General features: G+C 49.2%; 1 protein-coding gene across 2 annotated transcripts in view; it reads right to left on the bottom strand.

Annotated features, from left to right (window-relative positions):
* The window catches only part of LOC142580185 (spliceosome-associated protein CWC27 homolog), a 373861-nt gene that overhangs the window by 40156 nt on the left and 306415 nt on the right, over positions 1-27290 (bottom strand). For both annotated transcript variants that reach the window (XM_075691069.1, XM_075691068.1), the window contains one exon: positions 2975-3254. In XM_075691069.1, coding sequence (XP_075547184.1) covers positions 2975-3254 — 280 coding nt within the window. The remainder of the gene's footprint in view (positions 1-2974; positions 3255-27290) is intronic.

Genomic DNA, 27290 nt, shown 5'->3' with positions numbered 1-27290 from the left:
CCTAGACGCCTCCTCAAGCGTGGAAATCGAAGAGGGTTGGCCGGAGTCGGCATCAAAAGAGTCTCCGGGGACGTCAACCAAAGACGAAGAGTCGAGGAGTTCCACGAAACCAAGGCATTCACCAACGAGCAACGTAATAGGCGCAGAGGGGATTGTAAAAATATATATTGCTGCAGCTGCCGGCCATGTCAAGCGTTGCGAAGGGTAGTGGGACAGATTTACGGCTCATGAAGACGTCGGACGGCGTGAAGAGGACCGTTGCATCAGGGATGGCATCGCAATGACGGGTACGAGGGCGAAGGAGCCAGGTGCAATATCTGTGTCCTCGTGCACGGTAAGTTTAGAAGGGCGGTCACAATCTTTGTCTGAGGGTGCATCACAAGGGGAAAATTCAACTTCGGCGCGTGCGCAGTCGATCACTGCTTTATGACGGGATAAGAAGTCCCATCCGAGGATGACGTCATGCGAGCAGGTGGGAAGAACGATACACTCGACGATGTAAACAATGCAGTGAATAAGCACACATACAGTACAGGCTGCGTGCGGAGTGACATGCTGCGCGCTTGCCATACGAAGCGACAGTCCAGAAAGTAGCGTGGTCACCTTGCGCAGCGAACGGCACAGCTTTGCAGCTATCACAGAAACGGCTGTGCCAGTATCGACAAGGGCGAATGCAGGAACACCTTTCACACAAATTTCGACCACGTTAGCAGGATAGGCACGAGGAATTAGATAGTTCTAATGGGGCGCAGTTCTTGCCTCTTGAACTGCAACATTCAATTTTCCTGGTCAGGTGGCGTGCGTCCCTGGTGCGGCACGCTTGGGGGCGACGGCGGCAATATCGGGCGATGTATCCGGGAGTGCAGCAAGAATAACAGATCGGACGATTGTCAGGCGTCCTCCAAGGATTAACTCTCGGTGCGGTCCAAGATGCAGCATGGGCTTCCGGTGGCACCGGTTGGGACTGGGTCGCGAAAGACGCCGGCGGAGGCCTGCGTACTGCTTGCGCATACGTAAGAGGTGCGGCCACAGGCAGCACTGGCTGCGCATAGGTGAGAGGCGTGGCGACAGGCTGCACAGCCAGCGCAGAGTTGAGATTTGTGGCTGCAGGCGGCTGATGGTGTGCGGTAGGGACAACTTGAGCGACCTCTTCGGAAATGAGAGTGCGGAGCGTGTTTGGAAGACGGGAGGCGGGCTCCTGGGTGAAGGGGACTAAGGAAAGTTGGCGGGCAACTTCCTCATGCACGAAGTCCTTGACCCGCTGAAAGAATGAGGATGGCTCGTACATGCTGTCAAGGCTCGCCAACGAGTCGTCGCTTCCCAGAGCACGCCGAGTCGAACTGCATTGCTTCCTTAACTCATCCTAACTTTGGCATAGGCTGACGACTTCGGACACAGTGCGCGGATTCCTGGCTAGGAGCATCTGGAATGCGCCGTCATCGATGCCTTTCAGTATATGGTGAATTCGCTCAGCTTCGGGCATTGCGGCATTGACTCGTTTATGAAGGTCCACGACGTCTTCAATGTAGCTCGTCAACGTTTCTGCCGTCTGCTGTGCTCGGGTGCGCAAGCGTTGTTCAGCGCGCAGCTTGCGAAGAGCGGGTCGGCCGAACATTTCCGTAAAGGTTGTCTTGAAGACTGACCATGTGGGTACGCCACTTTCGTGGTTGTGAAACCAGAGTTGGGCAACACCAGCCAGATAAAAGATGACGTGGGTTAACTTCGCTGGATCATCCCACTTGTTGTGTGCGCTCACCCGTTCGTATGACCCAAACCAGTCTTCGACGTCTTCGTCGTCTGCAACGCCGAAGATTTTGGGGTCCTGTTGTCGTGGAACGCCGGTGCAGGTGACGGACTGTGGCGTCGGCGCCGTTTGGGATGAGCTGTCGGTCATGGTGGGCGGTAGCGTTCTTGATTGCAGCTCCAGGGTTCCAGCACTTCCAACAATTGAGAAGTTTATTGACGGCTCCTAATGCAAAGGCGCAGCGACCGGGAACGGCAAGACAGCCCGAAGCACTGTCCAAAAAGACACCAGCAATCAACAGTGCGAGCCGAGCCAAGCCGCGCGTTCGCGATGCGGCTGTGCCGCGAGACACGTCTTCTTCTTCACAGTATTTTCAGTGTTTATGTATTACCCACTCCCCTCTGTAATGCTTTGCCCTGAGGGTAAAATAAATAAATAAATAAATAAATAAATAAATGAAAGCAATGTGTCACTCACACAGAAGCAAACATGAACACATCTGACTAGATGACTGGAAACTCGTTGTCAAAACGCTCGACTGAGGAAGCATAGCAGCAGCAGCAGCGAGTGAATTGACTTTCATGCTGCCTCTTGCTTCAACGCAAACTAAGCGGGGAAAACACAGCACACACGAAGCTATCAGCACTCGCATTCTGTCCTCATTGCAGATCACATTGAAGATAGGGCCAGTGTGGCGGCGCAATACGCATCAGTTAAGCGAGATTAAGCCGCCGTCGTCGGCTCACCCTCACACGCATTCAGAACGATGTTGTTGCCCCTGGACTTTGTACGGAACTTGACTGCGATGGCAGAAATGCGCCTGGAGTGTCCATTACTAGATTTTGCAGTCGTAGCTGTAGGAAGGAGCTTGACTCTTCGTCGGGACTTAGGAGAGCAGGATTTATTTGCAGGATTTACATTTAAAACAAGACATACATCGACAGTCTAGCGCGACTCCCATATGGAGCCTGCAAGACTAACATACAGCAAACAGCTTACAAGCACACAGCTCACGAGTACATTTCTAGCATGACAACGAGCACTCAGCTCCCGACGACGAGCACACTCTAGCAGCCGGCACACGCTGCTTACAAGCACTTGATTCCCCTTGATTCCCAGTGGACGGAAACATTCGTCCAGTCATCGTTCGACGTCACCGTTCGACGTCACCGTAGATGACCCGCCCTTTTGGAGGAGGGCGAGGGCTGTTGGAGGAGGATGATGACTCACACGTGCCGCACATACACACAGGTGCAAAGGTCCGGAGCCGACGTCCGAGGGCTTCGTAGAACTCTGCTTTGTCCCGGGTGGCGCGGCCGAGTACCACATTCCTGAGCTGACAGCGCGCCACGTGGCTGCCAGTCATCCGCAGTTCTCTGAAGTGCGCCTCGTCTGGTTGGATTGGAACACGTGCAGCGGGCTGAAAGCTGGCACGTTGCCACCCCGTACAGCCATTCTTAACAGCTCCTCCATGGCCCGGAAAATCTCGCCTGGCCAGTGCTGGCAACCGCTGGGCAGGAAGAGAATGGCTGGTGAGCAAGACGATGGCTTTGCTCTCTGCAACCCCTGCGTACTTGGAATGCCTTCAACCATCTTACAACAACTGGCACAGAAGAGTCGATCCGGCAACACAATACCACTCATCGTTCAAATGCCCAGAATTAGCTGTTTACCCACCAGGCCTCCTATCAAAATTTCGATGCAAGTCACTCAACTGGGAAACCCCAAATTTTGCCCCAAAATTTTGTGCCGCCAAAGTGAGCGTTCACGTTCCTCTTGAGTTCGACCAAACCTGACCGTCGCGCTGCACAAGAGTAAAGGTTTACGCAGAATTAAACCAAAGGCTTTCAAACACCAATACCCAAACATAACTTAAGCAACCTAACTTCGCGAACAGCGTGTTCTTATCCTATCACAGTGGTGTACTTATCTCATGTACTGCTGCCACTGAACCGTCTGGCCAACTCCACAGGTACGTAAATACAATCGTGCTAGCTTTGTGGTCTCTATTCCAAACACGTACTTGCGACGCTTACTCACATTTGTTCCTTTAATCCACACAGGACACGTTCCTTAACCGATCAACGAAACTTGCGTAACTTACGCAACACAGAGGAACCTTCGAACAAATGTGTCTTCTAATAACTAGCTCTACGCACGCGTACTAGAGAAGTCAGAATACGGCCGCCCTCGACACACACGAGCAACCAAGTCATTAACAATCTGCTTCACTCCGTCCACACAGGACACGCGCTAAAGGAACTAAGAGCTCTTCTCAGTGCAAATCACGCACTTACTGAAAATCTACGCGCTTAACCTTAGAAAATAAAAAAACGCATAAAACAAAAGAAGGCTAACTAATAAACACGCGCGTTACGATAGGCCTCTCAACGATAACCTTGACCTTCAGGTTCCTCACGCACACAAAAAAAGAAAGCCTATATACTTATTAATGAACACCTCGCGATACTACATGTTTACAAAAAAACACGTCTTTCAAATCTCGAGCTTCTCAAACAAAACACAAACAAAGCTCATACTTTTACATATTGAAAGAAGCTTAAATCGCGAAAATTATCCGATGCTCAAAATAAAACAAAACAACATGTTTCACTTCTACGGAAGTTGCCTTCGCCTCCCGTTTCAAATGTTTACGACTGACTCATACTTTGAGCTGTACTCGAGGGGGTCGCGGTCCGAAAGCTACTCTGGCTACCGAGGAACAACAAAAGGGCTGATTCACTATCAGCTCCCCCAAGACGTTACAGTCCCCTGCCAATTTACGTCCTGGCGCGCCGCTTTCATCATGACCTCGATTGACCGCGTCGCTACTCCCCACCTGGTCTCGTCTTGCCACCTTGTGCTTCTTCGTACTGCACGCTGAGCTTCAAAAAGAACTATGGAACGACGAGGAATTTAACTGCCCCGTGCCCTTTGTCCGCGTCCGTGCAGAACATGCTTCGCGGTCCCCCTTTGACCGGTGGCTCGAACGTGTTTGATGCGTCAACATCGTCCGTGATGACCGCACCTTTCTTTTCTCCACGCCCTTCCTCTTCGGGTCTCTCGCCGTCTTTGGCGACGCTACATTAGTCAGCGCATTCCTATCTTTAGGGCGCTTCTTTCTGCGGCGCTTTCTCTTTGCATTCTCTTTCATGTCGCCTTCTGGCGCCTCGTGCTGGCCGTTACACATCTCACACTCTATCTTTGCCTCGACTGTCGGACAGCTCAACTGACTCTGGCACAATGCAGCAGGCTTTACTCGAGTTATGCAACTCACACTCTTGCGAACTGCCCTCTACTGCATTGCCCAGCTCACGCTGTGCATCGACACACAGCCCGTCGGTCTCGAGCGCTGTTTCACGCGCACAGTCCGAATGATTCCTAATTAAATCATCCATCTCTAGGCTACCTAGACTGATGGAGAGCCGCACCCATCCCTGAACAATGCAGTTGTTCTCTCGTGAGCTACGGAGCTCGCCATCCCGAGAACTACTCTCAACTGCATCGTCAAGCTGGCACCTCACTTCGGCACGCAGATCTGACTTGACATGGGTGCTCGTGTCTATCGGGTCAGCAGTACCCTTTACTTCGCTAGCAACCTCGCTAACATTACAAGCGACGCACATGCACGGTAACTGTGCCAATTTGTTCGCAGCTGGCCTAGCTGTCTCTACAGTCCTCTGTTGGCACAGCACCTCGTCGCTCTCACTTTGGCCTTGAACGGACTCTGCTGCCACTAAGGCATCGTTAGCTGCTAGCACTTCGAGTTCACTTATGAACGTGCTGCTATTCTCACAGGTACTACTACTCTCAGCTTTCGACTGAAATCTGCTGTCGACTTCCTGCCACTTTCGCTGCGTCCAGCCTACACATTTCTCCAGCCGCCGTTGATTTAGTTCGATTGCCTGCTCTAAACCTTGAATTTCTCCGTTCGATGCATCAATGTACTGCCTCGTTACTTCTGTTAGGCCTTCTTCCTGAGAAATTATTTTCAGTTCCTGCTTAGGTTTTTCCTGCTCTTGCTTAAATTCTTCTTGTTCTTGTCTAATTGCTTCCTGTTCCCGTTTTTTGTTTAGAATTCGGTTACCTATATGTTCGATGAATTTCAAATCATTGTCACTTTCGAGAATTGTCTTACGAATTTCTGCTTCCGTCAAGTCCTCCTCTACGTCCACCTCGATCTCCTCACACAACCACAACAGGTCAGCTCTCGTCAAACACATTAGGACCATGGTTGCTACTTTAAGCTTTGGCTCTGCTGTCACACAATACTTGTTGCGATACCCACACAAATCAAAATACAAGTAAAAGATCCCCAGCGAATCAAATGCAAAAACACCGAGAAATTGAAGCCTGGTAAATGTTACAGCCAGAACCAAATGCTTACCCACTGAAGCAGCGCCATATCACCAGTCCTTCCCCGCCGTATCCAGTCAGTTGCAAGAGGTGGTCAATCTCAAGTCGCCTCCAACTTGATCAGGATGCCGGTCGGTCACCATGTGCCAACGTCCGTCAGCTGCCGTTGCTGTCTCACGAGTCGTAGGCCGATCTAGGAGCCGTAGGCCGATCTCACCGCTGCCATTCAGTTGTAGGGGTTTGGCAGTATTTACATTTTGAACATCTTAGGCATACATCGATAGTCCAGCGCGACTCCCATATGGAGCCCGCAAGACTAACATAACAGCAAACAGCTTACGAGCACACAGCTCACGAGTGCATTTCTAGCATGACAACGAGCACTCAGCTCCCGACGACGAGCACACTCTAGCAGCCGGCAAACGCTGCTTATAAGCACTTGATCCCCCCTTGATTCCCAGTGGACGGAAACGTTCGTCCAGTCATCGTTCGACGTCACCGTTCGACGTCACCGTAAATTACCTGCCCTTTTGGAGGAGGGCGAGGGCTGTTGGAGGAGGATGATGACTCACATACACGTGCCGCACATACACACAGGTGCAAAGGTCTGGAGCCGACGTCAGAGGGCTTCGTAGAACTCTGCTTTGCCCCGGGTGGCACGGCCAAGTACCACATTCCCGAGTTGACCGCGCGCCACGTGGCTGCCGGTCATCCACAGTTCTCTGAAGTGCGCCTCGTCTGGTTGGATTGGAACACGTGCAGCGGGCTGAAAGCTGGCACGTTGCCACCTCGTACGGCCATTCCTAACACCGTATAATTGCTATCGCAATAAAAACAGATTGGCATATTTTTATGTTACACCAGCGCAGCGTTCATTGCTGTCCTCTGGGTCTGCAGTGACATATGGTGACCCAGAAGTTATGTTACCACATCTATTGGACCACATAATTTCAGAACATTTTCCACTATCATCATGAGCGTCGGCGGGGGAACATACAATTTGATCGTGGTGCCACCGATGTTTGCGGCCTTACAGGAAAGCCTGCACCGTGCTGCCACTCGACCTGCTTTTCCATATTCTAGTTTGCTATAGCTACAGAGCACGCTTCTCCTATGCGCTTCGTGTGTGTTTCGTCATGGTTTCGAAGTGCATTGCCACAGTCCATTATTCTACCAAAATTCAGATAGGCCTGCTCCAAATTGATTGAAAATGAAATTTAATCTGTTTCAAGCTGCTCCAAAATGCAATATTGTCTCTCTGTCTGACCCCTTTCTTTATAGGTATCTTTCTGCTTTTCTTGTGTACAATTAAGGTAGCTGTAGAACCTCTGTAGATATTTTCCAAGGTATCTATATAAGCATTCTGTACTCCTTGATTACGTAATGCTGCTATGACTGCTGGTATCTCTACTGAATCAACTGCCTTTTCATAACCTATGAAAGCCATATAGAGAGGCTTATTATACTCTGCAGATTTCTCAATAACCTGATTAATGACATGGATGTGACCCATTGTAGAGTATCCCTTCCTGAAGCCAGCCTGTTCCCTTGGTTCACTAAAGTCCAGTGTTGCCCTTATTCTATTGGAGATTATTTTGGTAAATATTTTATGCAATACTACTGGAAGTAAGCTAATGGGCCTATAATTTTTCAGTTCTTTAACGTCTCCCTTTCTGTGGATTAGTATAATGTTTGCATTCTTCCAGTTTTTGGGACCTTCGCAGTCGATAGACACTTCGTACAAAGAACCGCCAGTTTTCTAAGCATTATGTCTCCTCCATCTTTGATTTAATGGACTGTTATTCCACCTTCTCCTGCCGCAATTCCTCGTTTCATGTCTTGCAAGGCCCTTTTGATTTCATCGCTAGTTATAGGAGGAGTTTCTGTACCCTGTCCATTACTGTTTCTTATTGAGGTATCCCGACTCCTCTGGGTACTGTACAGGTCAGTATAGAATTCTTCCACTGCTTTTACTATATCTTCGAGATTGCTGATGATATTACCCTGCTTATCTTTCAGTGCATACATCTTGGTTTGTCCTATGCCAAGTTTCTTTTTCACTGATTTCAGGCTGTGTCCACTTTTTACAGCTTCTTCAGTCTTTCTCATGTTATAGTTTTGAATATCACTTATTTTCGCCTTGTTGATCAGTTTTGACAGTTCCACAAATTGTATCTTATCTCTTGAGTTGGACACTTTCATTTTTTGTTGTTTCTTTATTAGGTCCTTTGTTACTTGGGAGAACTTGCCTACTGGTTGCCTTGGTGCCTTGCCTCTAAAGCCAGTCTAGTTACGGTTTCATTCATTAGCTCTATGTCATCATCATCTCTCTATTCTAAGGTTGCATATTTATTTGCAAGTACCAGCCTGAACTAGTCTGCTTTTACCCTTACTGCCTCTAGGTTGACCTGTTTCTTCTTGAGCAATTTTGCTCTTTCTCTCTTCAAATTGAGGTGAATCCTAGCCCTCACTAACCTATCATCACTGCACTTTACCCTACCTATCACTTCTACATCCTGCACTATGCTGGAATCAGCAGAAAGTATGAAGTCAATTTCATTTCTTGTTTCACCATTAGGGCTTTTCTAGGTCCACTTTCTGTTGCTATGCTTCCTGAAAAATGTGTTCATTATTCGAAGCTTATTCCTTTCTGAGAATTCTACCAGCATCTCTCCTCTAGCATTTCTATAATCGACACCGTAGTTGGCTATTGCCTGTTCACCCGCCTGCTTTTTCCCCACTTTTGCATTGAAGTCACCCATTACTACTGTATACCGAGTTTGCACTTTTCTCATCGCTAGTTCCACATCTTCATAAAACTGATCTATTTCCTCATCATCGTGACTGGATGTTGGAGCATAGGCTTGTACTACCTTTAATCTATACCTCTTATTAAGTTTGATTACGACTACTGCTACCCTCTCTATAATGCTGTAGAATTTGTCAATGTTGCCCGCTATGTCCTTATGGATTAGGAATCCTACCCCGTATTGCTTCTTATCAGGGGTACCTCTATAGCAGAGGACATGGCCGTTATTTAGCAATATATAAGCCTTACCAGTTCTTCTAATCTCACTAAGGCTAATAATATCCCAAACAATGTCTTATAGTTCCTCAAAGAGTCCTGCTTAGCTAGCCTCCCTCGACAGAGTTTGGCTGTTAAAGGTTGACAGGGTCAGTTTCCATTGGCAGCCTGTCCGGACCCAGAGACTCTTAGCACCCTCTGCTACATTACAGGTCTGATCGCCACCGAAACTTGTCAAAATCTGTAGGATCTCTTTCACAAGGTTGCCACCTGTTTCCCATGAAAGTTAAAAAAAAATAGTGCATCATTCATTATTTCATATTCAAATAAGCTGCTGTCATCTTGTGTGAGGAACTGTGGCTTGCATGCACATAAACCCAACTACTACTTCTGAAAAAAAAAAAAAAAAAAAGCTATCTGTGTAGTTTCTGGCTCACATTACCTAGCTACTGACCTCTACCATACTTCGTGCTATGACTAACTTGAACTTACCTCGAGCAAAGTTCATAATCCAACTCTCATCAGTGACACCAACGCACACTCATACAAGTATCAGACATAAAGAGAAATGGCATCTACCTTGGCTTCACACATGTGGCTCCCAAATGTTGTATTTCTTGGTTCCCAACACACTTAACACTAACAAATGGTACACAAAAAATACGGAAATAGACAATGATAAAATATCTCGTTATTCACTACACCGGAATACCAGACACTTTCTGAAAACAGCAACAAATTATGGTAAGGAAACACTTCACATTTCTCGGCCAAGCGGTGTCAATTCTGTATCAGATTTAGGTATTACAAATGTAAGACAATGCGCAAAACTAGATGTCTTCGGTGCAGCTTTCAGTATAGGATTAAGACGAACGTGAAGTGTTAGGACAGTTGAAACTGAATTGTAATTAGGAAATTGTCTTAGAAAGTAGTTGTTTAGAAGCGTCAATAAGCCCTGCACTTATTTATGTTGCTCGTGGTTTTGATGCAGAGACGACTAGACCAGGTATTTTGGTTCTTAATGCCCAACTCTTTGTAAGAGGTTAAAATATTCTTATCAACGGCCCTGATATTTTTATCATAGGCGAAAAATAAAAAAAAATTAAGAAAAGTTTTATAATTCAATGGGAACAAGAAACAAAATGTATTAGTGTGGAACGACATACAAGAACGATCATTTATTTACTGTGTAAGATAAGTGACACAGACAGCACAAAGAAGCATCTGGTCACGAATGCTCCACCATTCACAATGTCAGAACCTTGCTAAAAGCATGCCACTGATATAAGTAACATAAAGAAAGAACATCAAAACATGGGGGATATGCATAGTGGTGCAGGAAACACCAGCAAACTAATGGAAATAAATACAGAATGCATAATCAATTGTTTCTACACACAAGAAAGCGTAAAGCATAAGCATTTCATAATAAATGGCAACACAACTCTTAAACAATTAATAAATGTGTGTTTAGTGGCGCAAGGGCCAGATGTGGCCAAAGAGTGCCATGACAGTGTTAATGAGTTCGTAGTGGAGTGATGAGTTCTATGAAGTTGATGTGATGTGGCTGTGAAGGGGCCTAAGAATAGTCGTTGTAATTTGCGTAAAATCTATGTGTAATAAGATTATGGCAATGACTAATCACGTGTATTATGCAAAAGAATGGTACAATACACAAATGTGTCAGATGCTGACATTGGCTGGAGCACTACTGTCTCACAAGAGCCTTTGAAACACAAGGGCCCGGAGCCACGTGCTACACAAAACAACTATCACAGTGGCATAGTCTGGAAAGAGGGTGCCCTTCGAATTTAATGGGCTTATAACATGCAGGACAACATCATTCAAGAAAGTGAGGACTGCTTTGGTGTTAAAAAGTCGTTCTTTACCAAGGAAACACAGCCGGAACAAGAGGGACACAATAGCAGTATACAAGAGGAAAATGTTTCTTCCTGTCTCTTTCGGCTTCCCGACACTCCACGAAGACGTGGAGGACAGTCAGCCTATCACCTCATCTACCACAGGTTGGAGGCTCGTTACCAGTCAACAGAAACTTATGAGTGCCATATGTGTGCCCTATTCTGAGATGACACAGTAGGGTATCTGTCCTTCGTGTTTTCCTAGTTGAGGGCCAGAAACCTAACTTTGGCGTAATCATATGAAGCTTATTGCCTGTTTCAGGATCCCATGCGTGGCCTGTGACATCGCAGTTGCTTCGTAGGAAAGGCTACAGATCTGTTACAGGGGCAGCAGCGGAATGACTAATACCTTGCGATGCTATTGATTTGGCAATTTCGTCGGCAAGCACATTACCCTCGATTCCTTTGTGGCCAGGAATCCAGCATATTACTACGTGTCTATGAGATAAATAAACGTTGCGCAAGAGTCTGTAAAGTTAAATAAAAACAGAATTTGTATGCTTTTCAAAAGACATTAACGCTATTAAAGACTTAATGAGCCTGTGAATGTTATTTTCTCAATTAATTTCTTTAAGTGTTTTACCGCAGGAGGTACCGCATAGGCTTCCGCAGCGAAGATACTTGTTAGGGGGTTCAATGCATCAGATTTGGAAAAAGAGGGACCAACAGCAGCGTAAGATACGCCAGCATGTGACTTTGGCACGACGGTGCAGAATTCAGACCAAGTGTACTTCGACTGAGGTTCACGGAAATGCATTGAGATTTTGAGCTCAGGAGCATGCTTTGTGACCTCTACAAAGGATACACAACATTCTATCACGTGCTACTTCCAGGGCGGTAACAGCTTAGCTGGAGGCATTAGGCGATGTTTAAGAAGTGGCACATCCCATTAAGTTCTCTCACACGTAGTGAGTAAAGTAGTCTCATAAAGGGTCGATTACGAAAAAGCGTTGCACAGGTTAAGTTGTTAACGGTTGTAGAACATGGATGTTCTTGATTAGAGTGCACTTTGAGAAAATAGGTGAAGCTCATATATGATCTCTGCAAATGGAGTGACCACTCATTTGATTCTACATATAAGCATTCGACAAGGCTTGTTCTGAATGCGCCAGTGGCCAAGCGGATACCTAGATATGGTGGACGGGATCTAGCATCTTCAGTGAGCTTGGAGCGGCAGAGTGATATACCATGGCAGCATAGTCCAATCATGACTGCATTAGGCTCTTGCGAAGACTCATTAAACATTTCCTGTTGCTACCCCAGGATGTGTGAGATGAAATTTTCAGTAAGTTCACTGTTTTTAGGCATTTTACTTCGAGATATTTTGTGTGTGGAAAAAATGTCAGTTTAGAGTCAAGTATAATGCCTAAAAACTTGTGCTCTTTGTTAACAGGCGTTTGTTGCCCATGCATTTAGACAGTGGGATCAGCAGCCCTTTCTTCTTTGTTGGGAAGAACTCTTGTTGGGGTTTACTTTGAACTCGTTTTCGTCTGCCCACTTGAAGAAAAAAATAACGCCATAAGGAGGCGGACTAAAAGAAGTACATGTACGACGGACAGGTGCTAACTTCCAACTAAATATTATTTGAAGAAACAGGGTTTATAATATTGTTACGCGTGAAGGAGACCGTTTGTAACCCTTACGGATGAAGGGGACCGTTTACTTTAAGTCGCGAAGGTGAGCGCAAGAGCGGTCAGCTGGTTTCTCAACTGAGCGTCGTTCTCTTCTTTCTTCTTCCACTCGGGACCGCAAGCACGTTCACTGCTCTTCGTTTTCTTCATGCGCAACATTCCTCTCGTCGCAGACAAAGCCCACCGGGCGAGTCAATCCATGTGTCTTGACGTGAACAATTTCAAGCGGGCGACATGGACCACTTGTGTCTTGGCAGCTCTTCTACCACTCGCCGTGAGGCGAGCTATGTTATACGTGACTTCCGTGAGTCTGTTAATAATCACAAACGGTCCATCGTAGGTGGCCAAAAGCTTTTGGCATAACCCGCATTTCCGTACTGGAGTCCACAGCCAGACTAAATCACCAGGGCGATAGGTTACCGGACAGTGGCGAATGTCGTAGCGTGCTTTTGATGTGTCCTGCGATGCCAAAGTGCGCAAACGAGCAATACGAAGAGCTTCTTCGGCGAGGCAGAGAGTCTCTGCGACAGTGGGTTTTTTGTGACTGCAGAAGGGGAAAACAGTGCCGATTGTGTACTGGGGTGGCCGTGCGTACAGCAGGAAGAAAGGGCTATAGCCGGTGGTCTCGTGCTTGGCGGTGTTGAACGCATACATGATAAAAGGCAGTACGTCATCCCAGTTCTTGTGGTCGGATGAAACGTATATAGATGGCATGTTTACAATTGTTCGGTTGGTACGCTCCGTAAGCCCATTCGTTTGTGGATGGTATGGTGTCGAGTGATGCAAGTGGGAATCACACAAACGAAGCAGCTCCTCTACGACGTCCGCTGTGAATTGTCGTCCACGGTCGCTGATGATCACGCGGGGCGGACCATGTCGCAGGATCACATATTGCAGGAGGAACGTTGAAACGTCAGTGGCAGTTGCGGAGGGCACGGCCGCCGTCTCGCAGTAGCGTGTGAGGTAGTCGACGCAAACAACTATCCAATGGTTTCCCTTGGCTGATTTTGGAAATGGGCCTACGAAGTCAATGCCCACTTGTTGGAAAGGCGTGCTTGGAGGCGGGATGGGCTGTAGAAGACCTGCTGGAGCAGTGTAGATGGCTGTTTGTGGCGCTGACACTGCATGCAGCTGGCCACATACGTCTCAACAGATTGTCGCATTCCAGGCCAATAAAAGCATTCCTGAATCTGGTAGAGCGTCCTCGCCGAACCTAGATGTCCAGACGTAGGGTCGTCGTGCATAGCACTCAGAATCGCTGTGCGAAGGCTCTCCGGTACTAGGAGAAAACGTGCGCCAGTGCTGGAAAAGTTCTTATAGAGGAGTCCATCACGTACACAGAAATGGTTTGCTTTCGTCGAGGCGGTCGTAGCGGTGAAGAGCGGTGTTAATTTATCGTCTTTTCGCTGTTCGGTTTTGAAGCAGTCGAAGTCTGGAAAACGCGGCAACACAGAAGCCACGAGGTGATCGAAGTTGTCGGCGTCACAGTCTGTAGTATTAAGTGGCATACGCGAGAGACAGTCCGCATGTGTCGTCGACCACTCTTATAAGAGACGGTGAAGCTGTATTCTTGCAGTCGGAGCGCCCAGCGCGCAAGGCGGCCACAAGGGTCACGAAGATTCACAAGCCAACACAATGAGTGGTGGTCGGTGACCACTGTAAAGGGGCGTCCATACAGGTAAGAACGAAACCACTGAACCGCAAATATTACCGTGAGGCATTCTTGTTCCGTCACAGTGTAATTCTGCTCGGGCCTACTTAATGAGCGGCTTGCATATGCGATCACGTGTTCGCGGTCATCGTAGCGTTGAACTAGGACGGCACCAATACCTATGCCACTGGCATCCATATGGAGTTCTGTCGGAGCTGAAGGACTGAAGTGTTGAAGAACCGGTCGTGACGTCAGCAGGAACTTCAACTGACGAAGAGTCGCACTCCGGAGTCCATTTAAAGGGGGTGTCCTTTCGTAGCAGGCAGGTCAGCGGATACGCAACGTCGGCGAATTTAGGAATAAATCGGCGGAAATAGGAACAAAGCCCCAGAAAACTACGGAGCTCCTTGACACAGCGTGGTGCACTGAATGCTTCAATGGCTGCTGTTTTCTGGGGATCAGGGCGGATGCCATCCTTGTCGACGAGGTGCCCAAGCACAAGGGTTTGGCGGTCTCCGAAGTGGCATTTCTTAAGAGTTTAAAACTAGACCAGCGTTTTTGATGCAGTTCAGGACAATATCCAGACGCGAGTTGTGTTCGCTGAAGGTGCGGCCAAAGATGACGACGTCGTCGAGGTAGCACATGCAGATGTTCCACTTCAAGCCACGCAATACAGTGTCCATAAATCTCTCGAAAGTTGCCGGAGCGTTGCACAATCCAAATGGCATCACATTAAATTCGAAGAGCCCGTCAGGGGTTACAAAGGCAGTCTTCTCCTTGTCGTCAGGAAGCATCGGAATTTGCCAATAGCCGGATCGTAAATCTACTGAGGAAAAGTAAGAGGCGGAATGAAGGCAGTCTATTGCGTCATCAATACGTGGGAGTGGGTACACGTCCTTTTTTTGTTACAGCATTCAAACGGCGATAGTCGACGCAAAATCTCCAAGATCCATCTTTTTTTTTAACAAGAATCACTGGAGCTGCCCACGGACTCGCTGACTCTTGTACGACTCCCTTTTTCATCATTTCGTGCACTTGTTCGTTGATAATCTGGCGCTCTGATGGTGAAACACGATATGGCTTTTGTCTAATCGGATTTGCCGAACCCGTGTTGATGGTATGGCGCGTTCGAGACGCAGGGATTGCAGGTATATTGTCCTTCTGCGCAAAGTCGAATATCGAAACATGCTTCGAAAGCCCACCCACTAACATTCGTCGTTCACTCGTGCTGAGCGATTTATTTACCATCGACAAAAGGGCCGTTTCAGAACTGTGGCCATCAGGTTCTTCCGCCACATCTGTAAGTTCAGCCACTGATAAGGACGCGTGTTCCCTGGCGAAGGCTAATTTCATGCCGTCTGATAGTATAACGGGCTCCTTAGAACAGTTTACGGTCCATAAGCCAGTGCGTCCGCCTTTGATCGACACCACACAATGTGGCACCAACACATTCTTCTTCATACAGTTAAAGTGCATCGGTTCTACGGTAACTTCCAAGCAGTCGGAATTGGCGCCGCAACAGACAATGGGAACGCAAACGGTAGATGATGCAGGTATGACCGTATCACCACATACACACTAGTTTTGCGATCTACAGGGTTCTCCAGGAGTCCTGATGGAATCCTACCACTTAAGAATACATTTCCTGTGCGGCAGCCGACAGTAGCACCACACTCCCGCAAGAAGTCCATGCCGAGAATAACATCATGGGTCGACCGAGGAATAATTACAAACTCTGTCGTAATAACATGGCCTCCCAAAAATACGTCAGCACTACACACACCAATAGGTCGCAATGGCTCACCACTCACTCCACAGAACTTTGAATCTTCGTCCCATTTAAACAAAACCTTTCGCCCTAACACGTGTTTAAAAGAGACACTCATGACCGAAATTGTTGCGCCTGTGTCCACCAGAGCCATCACAGGGACATTATCTACAAGCACGCGCACTTTGTTTTTCAGCATCAACACAGGAGGTATTTCTGTCAGTAGCACGTCTCCAGCGACCTCACCTCCATCGTCCGCGCTGGCTAGTTTTCCGGTGACGAAGGGGACGCGGTGCAATGCAGTGGTGAGGGAGAACGGGGAGCACAACGTTGCGGTGGGGGTGTCAAACTTCTGACAGATGCTGGGGAGCGATTCCGGGAGCTGCTTGGCCAATACTCGTCGCCAGACGATACGTGTGCTGGCCACGGGGCACCGTGTGGCCGTTCGGAGGGCCGAGAAAACTCTGACGGCTGGCCATACCACGTGGTCATACGCTGGTTGCAAAACCGCGATATATGACCCGGGACAACCCAGGAATAACACACCAGGAGAGGTCGAAACCTTGGTCGTTCGTCGATGAAGTGGATATTATCATTTTCCCGCGTGTAGTGGGTTGGTTCGTGGTGTGTGTCACGACGATACATCGGGCGTCGAGAAGGCGTGCGCTGAGTGCGTTGGTCATAGCGCGGAGTCGGCGGGCGTGTTGTCGTCCTCGACTGTGGGGCTGCACTGTACTCCATGGCCGCTGCGGTAACCATCGGTTGCCAAGGGGCCGAATGTGGCGCCGTCATAGCCTCACGTGACGTGTACACGCCATGGTGGTCAACAGTTGAATGCAACAACCCTTCGCGGCGGGAAAGTTCCTCGCGGACAATCTGTCGGATGGTCGAAGGAAGGTCGAGGCAAGGACTCGTGTCCACATTGGCAACCATCGTAACGTTTGCCAACCGACCAAACTTTGGCGCAAACAGACGCATCTTGAGCGTTTCAAAAGTTCTGCAGTGCCGAATGATGTCGGACACAGAACTGAGGCCCTCCTTTCCAATTAAAAAATTGTACACATCCTCAGCCACTCCTTTCAGCAAATGTCCAACTTTATCTTCTTCCGACATGCGAGCATTGACCACCTTGCACAGCTTTAACACTTCTTCCATGTATGTTGTGCATGTCTCACCTGGTAGCTGCGCCCGTTGCGACAGTGTCTGCTCCGCACGCTTCTTTTTGGCGACTGAGTCCCTAAAACACGCCTTTAACTCGTCAACAAAATGTTCCCATGTCGTAAGGGCATCCTTGTGGTTCTCATACCACACGAGGGCGGTATCGGTCAGGGAGAACACCACATTGGTGAGCTGAGCGGTTGCATCCCACCCGTTGGATTTGCTCACTCGTTTGTACTGGACGAGCCACTCGTCGGCATCTTCCCCCGCTTTGCCTCCGAAGGTGGGTGGAACTCGGTAGTATGGCAGTGGACTGCTAGGCACTGCCCTCGGAGTGGCTCCTTCTTCTGGCATGTCGAAGATGGTCACGGCTGATGGCGGGAGGCCGGCAAGTCGACGGCTTCGACAAGCTGCGGCAGTGATGGTTCCGTTGTTGTGAGCGTTACCCCGCACCTCCACCACTTTGTTACGCGCGAAGGAGACCGTTTATAACCCTTACGGATGAAGGGGACCGTTTACTTTAAGTCGCGAAGGTGAGCGCAAGAGCGGTCAGCTGGTTTCTCAACTGAGCGTTGTTCTCTTCTTTCTTCTTCCACTCGGGACCGCAAGCACGTTCACTGGTCTTCGTTTTCTTCATGCGCAACAATATAGATATAGTTTATATATATATATATATATAGAGTATATAAATATAAATATGTTGTTACGTGTAGAAAGACACAGACGGAAGAGGCTATTTACAAGCTATTTACACTGGACTGGAGCCAGAGCGCAAGGCCGACATTTTCTCGCGCCAAGGGCACAGACCCACTACGTCGTTATCCATGCAGCGGCTCGTCTCTCGGGTATCTACCGATAATATCGTAATACTACCTCCCCGACGGCAAAAGCATCGTCACGGTGCTGTTAAATATCCAAGGCACGTGAAGAGTTGTAGGGCTGAGTCGGGTGACGTGGACAATGTCACTGGTTGTCACTGGTTGCCACACCGGAGGACGTAGTGGGCGTGGCTAGAACAATTTCATAGGTGACATCGGTCACTTTGCGGAGCATGCGATATGGGCCAGTATAACAGGAAAACAGTTTCTCACAAAGGCCAACTTCACGCGATGGTGACCAAAGCAACACGAGGGTGCCGGGCGCAAAATGGACATCACGGTGACGGAGGTCGCAACGTCGCTTCTGTTTGTCTTGAGAGACTTGTAGACGAACGCGGGCAAGCTGATGAGCATGGTCAGCACGGGCGATTGCATCACGGGCATAAGCACTAGTTGAAGCTGTGGTAGACGGAAGCACGGTGTCTAGCAGTAGCGTCGGTTCGCGGCCATACAAGAGATAAAACGGGGAAAATCCGGCAGTTTCGAGACTGGAAGAGTTGTATGCAAAGGTAATGTAGGGTAGAGCCAGGTCCCAGTCATGGTGGTCGTCTGAAACGTATTTGGATAGCATGTCTGTAAGGGTACGGTTCAAACGCTCAGTGAGGCCGTTTGTTTGAGGGTGGTAGGAGGTAGTAAACTTATGCTGAATGGAGCAGACCTGCATGATGTCGTCAATGACTTTTGCCAAAAACATACGGCCACGGTCTGTTAGCAATTGACGAGGAGCACCATGCATCAAAATGATATCATGTAGAAGGAAGTCCGCAACGTCAGTTGCGCAACTGGTCGGAAAAGTGCGGGTTACGGCGTAGCGGGTCGCGTAGTCCGCTGCAACTGCAACCCACTTGTTTCCTGATGTAGATTCTGGAAATGGACCGAGAAGGTCTAAGCCAACACGATGGAAGCGCTCGGCAGGGATGTCGAGCGGCTGCAGGTAACCAGCGGGGAGCTGGGAAGGCTTCTTGCGTCGTTGGCAAAGTTCACAAGCGGCGACGTAACGTCGTACGAAACTGGCAAGGCCTGGCCAGAAAAAACGGCGACGCACACGGTCATAGGTTCGAGATACGCCGAGGTGTCCTGCCGTTGGTGCGTCGTGAAGCTCTTCTAGAACAGTTGAGCGGAGGTGTTTAGGTATGACAAGTAGGAACTCAAAACCGTCCGGATGAACATTACGACGGTACAGAGTACCGTCGCAGAGGACGAAGAGGCATAGAGTGGCATCGGCTGGAGAGTGTTCAAAACGGTCGATGAGTGCTCTGATGTAGGCGTCACGACGTTGTTCGTCGGCGAAATGAAGCAGCTGTAAATACAGAGAATACGCAAGCAGCACTGGTAATATCGGAGGAGTCAGGATTGTGAACACGGTAACGTGACAAGCTGTCAGCGTCTTGGTGCAGGCGGCCAGACTTGAAGCCTCAAAGCCCATCGACCAAGCCGGCCTGTAGGATCTTTTAGCGATGAGAGCCAGCAGAGAGCGTGATGGTCAGTGACTACGGAAAAAGGGCCACCGTAAAGGTAAGGACGGAACTTCGCAACCGCTCAGACAACAGCAAGGCACTCTCGTTCCGTAATGGAATAGTTGCGCTCCGATGGTCCTAGGAGGCGGCTCGCATAAGCAATAACGCGATCCTGGCCACGCCGACGCTGGGCTAAGACGGCACCTACGCCATGACCGCTGGCATCTGTACGCAATTCTGTAGGGGCATCAGGGTCGAAGTGGGTGAGAATGGGTGGTGAGGTTAGAAGAGTGACGAGATGAAAGAAGGCGGCGGCTTCGGAAGTGCCCCACGAGAATTGTACGCCTTTCTTCAAAAGATTAGTGAGGGGTCTAGCAATTGTCGCAAAATCTGGAACAAAACGACGAAAGTACAAGCATAGTCCTACAAAACTTCGGACGTCTGCGGCTGTGTTCAGAACCAGACAATCTCGGACAGTGCGAGTTTTGTCGGGATCAGGCTGTACTCCGGAAGCGTCAACGAGATGGCCCAGAAGAGTAAGTTGACGGTGGCCAAAACGACATTTGGATGAGTTAAGTTGCAGCTTCGCCTTGCGAAATACAAGTATAGTTGTTAGACGCTCAAGGTGAGTGTCAAACGTTGGCGAGAAGACGATGACGTCGTCGAGGTAGCAGAGACATCAGCAACAGTGGGTTCATGGCGGGTGGTATAGGGAACAGAAGGTCTAAAAGTGCGGGAATAAGTGGCGGCGTATGTCCGAGGAGGTGGTGGCCATCAGTTGTGGCAGTGACGAGCGACGTGGCCGATGCGACAGCAGTGGAAGCAGATCAGCCTGTCATCAGGGGTACGCCATTCGGACGGGTTGCGGCGAGATATGGCAGAAAAGGACTGCCGGGGACGAGGAGGGCCGGTAGAGAACTGGGGAACGTTGGGTTGGAGACGTTGTACACACGGAGTTCAGACCCATGTTCTCAAATTCCTGTCTGACTACGGCCTGAATCATTGCAATCATGGTTGCTGGCGGATTAGGACGCGTCGCGGCGAAAGCTGGCAAATAGGCGGCCTCGAGCTCACGGCAAACAATACGGGTGACGTCGTCACAGGTGGTAGCCTGACGTGGTCGACCCTCACATGTCGACGTAGCAGCAGTGTTGGGTAGCCGCGTGATGTGGTGTGTGATACGGCGGCTCTTAGCCTGTTCAAGGCGAGGGCATTCTTTAATGATGGCGTCGATTGTCGAGACGTTGCCGAAAACAAGCAAATTGAAAGCGTCGTCGGCGATGCCTTTTAGAACATGTGACACTTTATCAGCTTCAGACATAGCATTGTCAGCTTTTCGGCATAGAGCCAAGACGTCGAGTATGTATGAAACGTACGGCTCTGTAGATGTCTGAACACGAGACGCAAGAGCCTTTCTCGCGGCAACCTTGCGGCCAATGGGGTCGCCAAACAGTTCCCTGAGCTTTTCTTTGAAATTGTCGCAACTGGTTATCTTGTCATCATGCGTCTGGTGCCACACGCGTGGGGTGCCGCCGAGATAAAAGATGACATTGGCGAGCATAATGGTTGGGTCCCATCTGTTATTAGCGCTGGCATGTTCATATAGCTTGATCCATTCGTCAACGTGCTGTCTCTCCAGGCCAGAGAACACACCAGGGTCGCGATGTTGGGCAACCGTGACAACGGGAGCAGTCGGACAAGCCAAAGCCGTTGCAGAGGTGGTCTCGTCACCGGGAAGCATGGTGACAAGCTCAATGTACCGACCACTCCGGAGTTCCGTGGCGAGGACGGGGATCGCTCACCTCCACCAGAATGTTACGTGTAGAAAGACACATACGGAAGAGGCTATTTACAAGCTATTTACGCTGGACTGGAGCCAGAGCGCCAGGCCGACATTTTCTCGCGCCAAGGGCACAGACCCACTTCGTCGTCGTTCTCGCGGCGGCTCGTCTCTCGGGTATTTGCCGAAAATATCGTAATAATATATACAAAATGTAGTTGGAAGTTAGTGCCTATCCGTCATACGTGTACATTTAGTTTGCGTCTCTGTAGCGCTGTTTTTTCTTTAAGTATGTTAAACCAACTCGCCCACATCAAGCTTTATTTGCCCATTTAGAAACATTGTTCAAGCACTGTTGTACTTGTCTCTCACAACTTGTACTTGTCTCATAGTAAGGTTGCAGAATTTGAAACCTATTTGCATGTCATCGACGTAGACAGAATAAGAAATAACTGGTGGTAATGATGTACGAAGCGTGTTCATCTTAACGACAAAGAACGCGCAACTGAGTACGCTTCCCTGGGGTGCCCCAGTTTCCTGTATGATGCATCTGACATGCATTGCCTATTTTCACTTAGAATGTACAGTTGTGTATGTAGCTTTATAAAATGTTTAACATATTGTCACGGCTCACTTGAGACAAAGGGGGAGAGCAGTGCTTAATCTAGACAATTAGAACAAGCGTTCAGTTTAGGCTTCTTCTTCTCTAGCACCCTTGCTTGCACACACGAGGTCATCTTCATCGTCAACGTTGTTGGGCACAGATGGCGTCGCTGCATTTGCCCCCCTCCAGATGGAGCATCGTCCCGATGCTCGGTGGGTAGCATCTGGTGTCCAGCAAACCAGAGAGTGTCCATGTCATTCAGAAAAATAAGGTTTCATGCACACCACGTGCAGTCTCAGGCAAGTCCTGACGGCGTCTCGAGCAGGATGGGCTGTCAGGAACGACTTGATAGTTGACGTCGCTAAGGCGTCGTAGAACCTTGTACGGTCCGAAGTATTGGCGCAAAGTTTCTCCGCGAGGCCTCAGCGGCATACTGGAGCCCAAACCCAGACTCTTTGGCCGGGCTGGCAGACGACGCATTGATGCTGTTGATTGTAACGTTGGGCATCACGGTCTTGCTGGCTAGCTATGCGAACGCACGTGAGCTGTCTTGCTTCTTCGGCGCGCTCTGTAAAATCTGCGGTGTCAGTCTCGGAATCGCTGGGATCATGAGGAAGCATAGCATCCAGCATTGTAGTCATTTTTGACCGTGTAGGAGACTGAATGGCATCATTCTTGTTGTTTCTTGCCGAGCCGTATTATAAGCAAACGTTACGTAGGGTAATATTTGGTTCCAGTTCTTGTGTTCCACATCGACATACATGCACAGCATGTCTGCGAGAGTCTTGTTGAGGCGCTCCGTAAGTCCATTGCTTTGTGGGTGATAGGCTGTCGTCCTTCTGTGTGCCATGCCACTGAGGGTAAGTACAGTTCTCAAAAGTTCAGCCGTGAACGCGGTTCCCCTGTCGGTTACGATGACCGCTGGAGCGCCACGCCTCAGGACGACGTTTTCGATGAAGAACTGTGCGGCCTCGGCTGCTGTGCTGCTAGGAAGTGCCTTGGTTTCAGCATATCGCGTGAGGTAATCTGTCGCGACTATGATCCACTTATTTCCAGCAGCAGATATTGGGAATGGGCCCAAAAGGTCCATCCCAATTTGTGCAAACGGTGTTTCCGGCACTGGAACGGGATGTAATAGTCCGGCAGGTTTTGTAGGTGGTATTTTTCGTCGCTGACAGTCAAGGCACGTTCGAACATAGTGCTTCACCTGTGCTGCGAGCCGTGGCCAGTAATTCTTTGATTCGTGCTAATGTTCTTGTGTAGCCTGAGTGACCTGAGGTAGCTTCATCGTGACAGGCCTGCAAAATTTCATTGCGGAGAGTTTTAGGGACAACTAGTAGGTATCTCTTCCCTGTTGAAGAGAAGTTCCTCCTAAAAAGAACACTGCTGCGTAGGCAGAATGATGACAGGTGCCTTGAGAACAATCTGGGCTTGTTTGTGGTGCGGCCTTCTTAGAAATCAATTAGTGACGCGAGCTCCTGGTCCTCTTGCTGTTGAAAGATGGTGGTTGCATCAAGAACTCCTAAAAAGCCTGCGGATTTGTCATCATCTCCGCCTGATGACTCGATCGGTGATCTGGAAAGGCAGTCAGCGTCTAAGTGCTGCCTTCTCGATTTATAGACCACTGTCATGTCGTACTCTTGAAGCCGTAGGCTCCAGCGTGCCAAACGTGCAGATGGATCTTTCATGTTGGTCAACCAACAGAGAGAATGGTGGTCACTTATAACTTGAAATGGGCGGCCGTATATGTACGGGCAGAACTTGGTAACTGCCTATACTATAGCCAAGCACTCCTTCTCTGTGGTGGAGTAGTTCGACTCGGCACGTGACAATGTTCTACTCACGCAAGCGATGACTCGCTCAGCGCCGTCTTGCCACTGAACAAGGACCACGCCAAGACCTACGTTGCTGGCATCAGTGTGGATCATTGTCGGCGCATCCATGTCAAAGTGGGCAAGAACAGGCGGAGTTTGTAGACGGTGCTGCGACTCGTTAAATGCCGCCTCCTGCTCCTCGCCCCACACAAACGTGACATCTTCTCTGGTTAAGCAGGTGAGCAGTGAGGCAATGCGTGCAAAACCCGCAACAAATCGCCGGTAATATGCGCATAGGCCCAGGAAGCGTCTGACTGCCTTTTTGTCTGTAGGCCTTGAAAACCTTGCGACGGCTGCGATTTTCTCAGGATCAGGTTTGACACCTGTGTGACTTACTACGTGGCCCAAAAACTGTAGTTCTTCATAGCCAAAGTGGCACTTTTCAGGTTTTAAGGTAAGCCCAGTGGACCGTATGGATTGAAGAACCGACCGTAGCCGTCTGAGATGTTCATCAAATGTGGCAGAATAAACAATGACATCGTCTAGGTAGACTAAGCAAGTCTTCTACTTAAGGTCTGAGAGAACAGTATCCATTAGTCTTTGGAATGTGGCTGGGGCGGAACACAAACCAAAAGGGAGAACTTTGAATTCATAGAGCCCATCAGGCGTTATAAAAGCAGTCTTTTCGCGATCCCGCTCATCGACCTCTATTTGCCAGTATCCACTTTTTAAGTCCATCGATGAGAAGTACCGTGCACGCCGTAACCTTTCAAGGGAATCGTCGATGCGTGGTAAGAGATACACATTCTTTTTTGTAACCCGATTGAGCTTGCGATAATCGATATGACATCATCTTCTAGCATTTTCTTGACTTGCTGCTGTATTGCTTCACGCTCTTTCTCAGCCATGCGATACGGATGCTGTCGGATGAGTATTGCTGTTTCCTCCATAGTAATGCGGTGTTTCGTCAGTGGTGTTTGACGCACTCGGGACGTTGTAGAGAAGCAGTCCTTAAAATCGTCAAGCAGTTCCCTGAGACTTTGTATCTGTTGCGGCACTAAACCTGGGTCAACGTCGAAGATGGGTGCATGTGGCATTCTATCGGTGGTCGATTCCTCTTCTACAGCAAAGCAGTGTTGAACGTGGTCAATTTCATCGAAGTATGCCACAGCAGTGCCTTTACTGATCTGCCGGCATTCATTGGTGAAATTTGTCAGAAGTACCTCTGTGTGACCACTGATTAGGCTGACGATACTGCGAGCGATGGCAACACATTGATGGAACATAAGTGCAGTTAGTTGTTCGGATACACCGTCCTTGTTAAACTGTTCTCCGCAACTGACAGAGACAAGACTGCATGATAGTGGTGGAATGCAGACATCGGCGGCGGCAACACGTAACGATGTACGTTGGCGCTCTTCGTCGTGGCTCATCTCTGTACTAGTTGAAAGGGTTATCTCGCCGTACCGTATGTTAACCACGGCACCGTACTCCTGCAAGAAGTCCATTCCAAGGATGAGTGATCTGCAGCACTCTCTTAAAATCATAAAAGTTGTATTTATGACAAAAGCTGTATAACTGCATAAATATAAATAAACAAAGCTGTATAACTGTATAGCTGTATAAATAAACAAAAGCTGTATTTCCTGTCTGGAGTCGTGCAGTACATTTCCCTGTAGGTGTCATTATCTGGCCCCCGGCATTTCGAATATAAGGGCCTGTCCATTGCGTTTTGACTTTCTTAAGCCAGTCTGCCAACTGCTCACTCATTATCAAAAAGTCTGCGCCAGTATCAACTAAAGCTGTCACGTTGTGCACATCAATTGTTAAGAGTAGGTTGGCGCTCAAAAATTCGTCAGCGTTCCGTTTCTCTGGGTTGCTCTGCTCGTTCCTCTGTAATGTTGGGGGACTTTCGGCGGTTTGACGACTTGCAACCTTCCCCCCGTAGGTCGCCGATTTCAGTTTCCCCGCCGTGGGCTTGGAGAGCGGCCTCTCACCACGTCGGTGAAACTGCGACGGTTCGGCGAAGAATAACGCAACGGAGACGGCGAGTGCAACCGGAGGTTAGCTAGGCTGCCTTGTTCCCGAGTGACACTGTCGTCGAAGCGTGGATGTCTGTCTGGAAACTGTCACAGAGTGGCAGGTGACATTTCCTGGATGCCACCTTGGCGATGAGGGCACAAACGATAAATGTGCCCTGGTTCGCCACATTGAAAACACAATGGTCAGCGATCAGCAGTACACCATACGTTGGTCCTCCGAAGCTGGGGTCGCCTGAAATGCTCCTTCTGTATCCAGGCAGCAATAGGTGGCCGCTGGTGGTACTGCTGTACCGGCACGGTAGAAAGCGGGTGACGGACAGCGTCTGCGTAGCCATATGCGCATGGCTCGAAGCGCAACTCGGGACACGGTTCAGGCAGTGGCTCAGGAGATGCTAATGCTTGCCGAATTTCTTGGCGAACAACTTCAGCGACCGAAGCAACAGTAAACTCCTTCGGTGTCACAGTTTGCTTCGCAATCTCCTCGCACACAATGTCTCTTATCAGTTGATGCAGCGAGGTCTCGTCTGTCACTGTGAGTACTGCAGCTCCTGCAGGCGCATTGTTAGTCAGGCGTTCGTACTGTCGACAACGCTGCTGGAGCACCTGCTCAATTGCTGTGGCTTCCTTAATGAACTCTCCCACTGTTGTAGGCGGGTTACGCACGAGACCAGCGAATAGCTGTTCTTTGACGCCACGCATGAGATGGCTCAGCTTCTTTGAATCCAGCATGTTGGGATCCGCGCGGTGAAACAAACGAGACATGTCCTCGGCAAACATGGAGACACTTGGGCTTCTGAATGCGCAACTCGAGAAGGCGTGCATTATCTCGGCGATCAGTGCTTCCGAAGGTGTCATGTAGCCGACGGCAAAATTCGTCCCACGTTGTCAAATGTGCCTCGCGGTTTTGGAACCACGTCCTTGCGCTACCTCCAAGAGTGAAGTACACATTGGAAAGCTTCTGGTACGGACGCCACTGATTGACCTTAGCAGCTACGCGTTCGTACTGGTCCAGCCAGTCTTCGGCATCTTCGTACGCATCACGGTAGAAGCTTGTGGGGACTAGATTGTTTTGGACAGTCACCTGTGTTGGACTTGCAAGCGCCATTTCTTGAGTCGGTGAGGTCGCTGACGAAGTTCGTTGCAGAAGACCGAATTCCGGGCACAGACCTTGCAGGCGGCGGCTTGCGTGGTGCACAGGTGTCTCGATGCGTGGATGATGTCTTGAAGGGCTGGATGCAGGGCTACTCACACGAGTCGTCCCTATCATTAGGCGATGATGCGATACCCCGCACCTCCACCAGTGTCACGGCTCACATGAGACAAAGGCGGAGAGCAGTGCTTAATCTAGACAATTAGAGCAAGCATTCAGTTTAGGCTTCTTCTCTAGCACCCTCGCTTGCACACACAAGGTCGTCGTCTTCATCGTCAACGTTGTTGGGCACAGATGGCGTCGCGGCAATATT

This window comes from Dermacentor variabilis, chromosome 4 (assembly GCF_050947875.1).
Source record: "Dermacentor variabilis isolate Ectoservices chromosome 4, ASM5094787v1, whole genome shotgun sequence".
Taxonomy (NCBI): domain Eukaryota; kingdom Metazoa; phylum Arthropoda; class Arachnida; order Ixodida; family Ixodidae; genus Dermacentor; species Dermacentor variabilis.
Note: the sequence above shows the minus strand (reverse complement) of the source record. Positions and strands in the feature narration are given on the sequence as shown.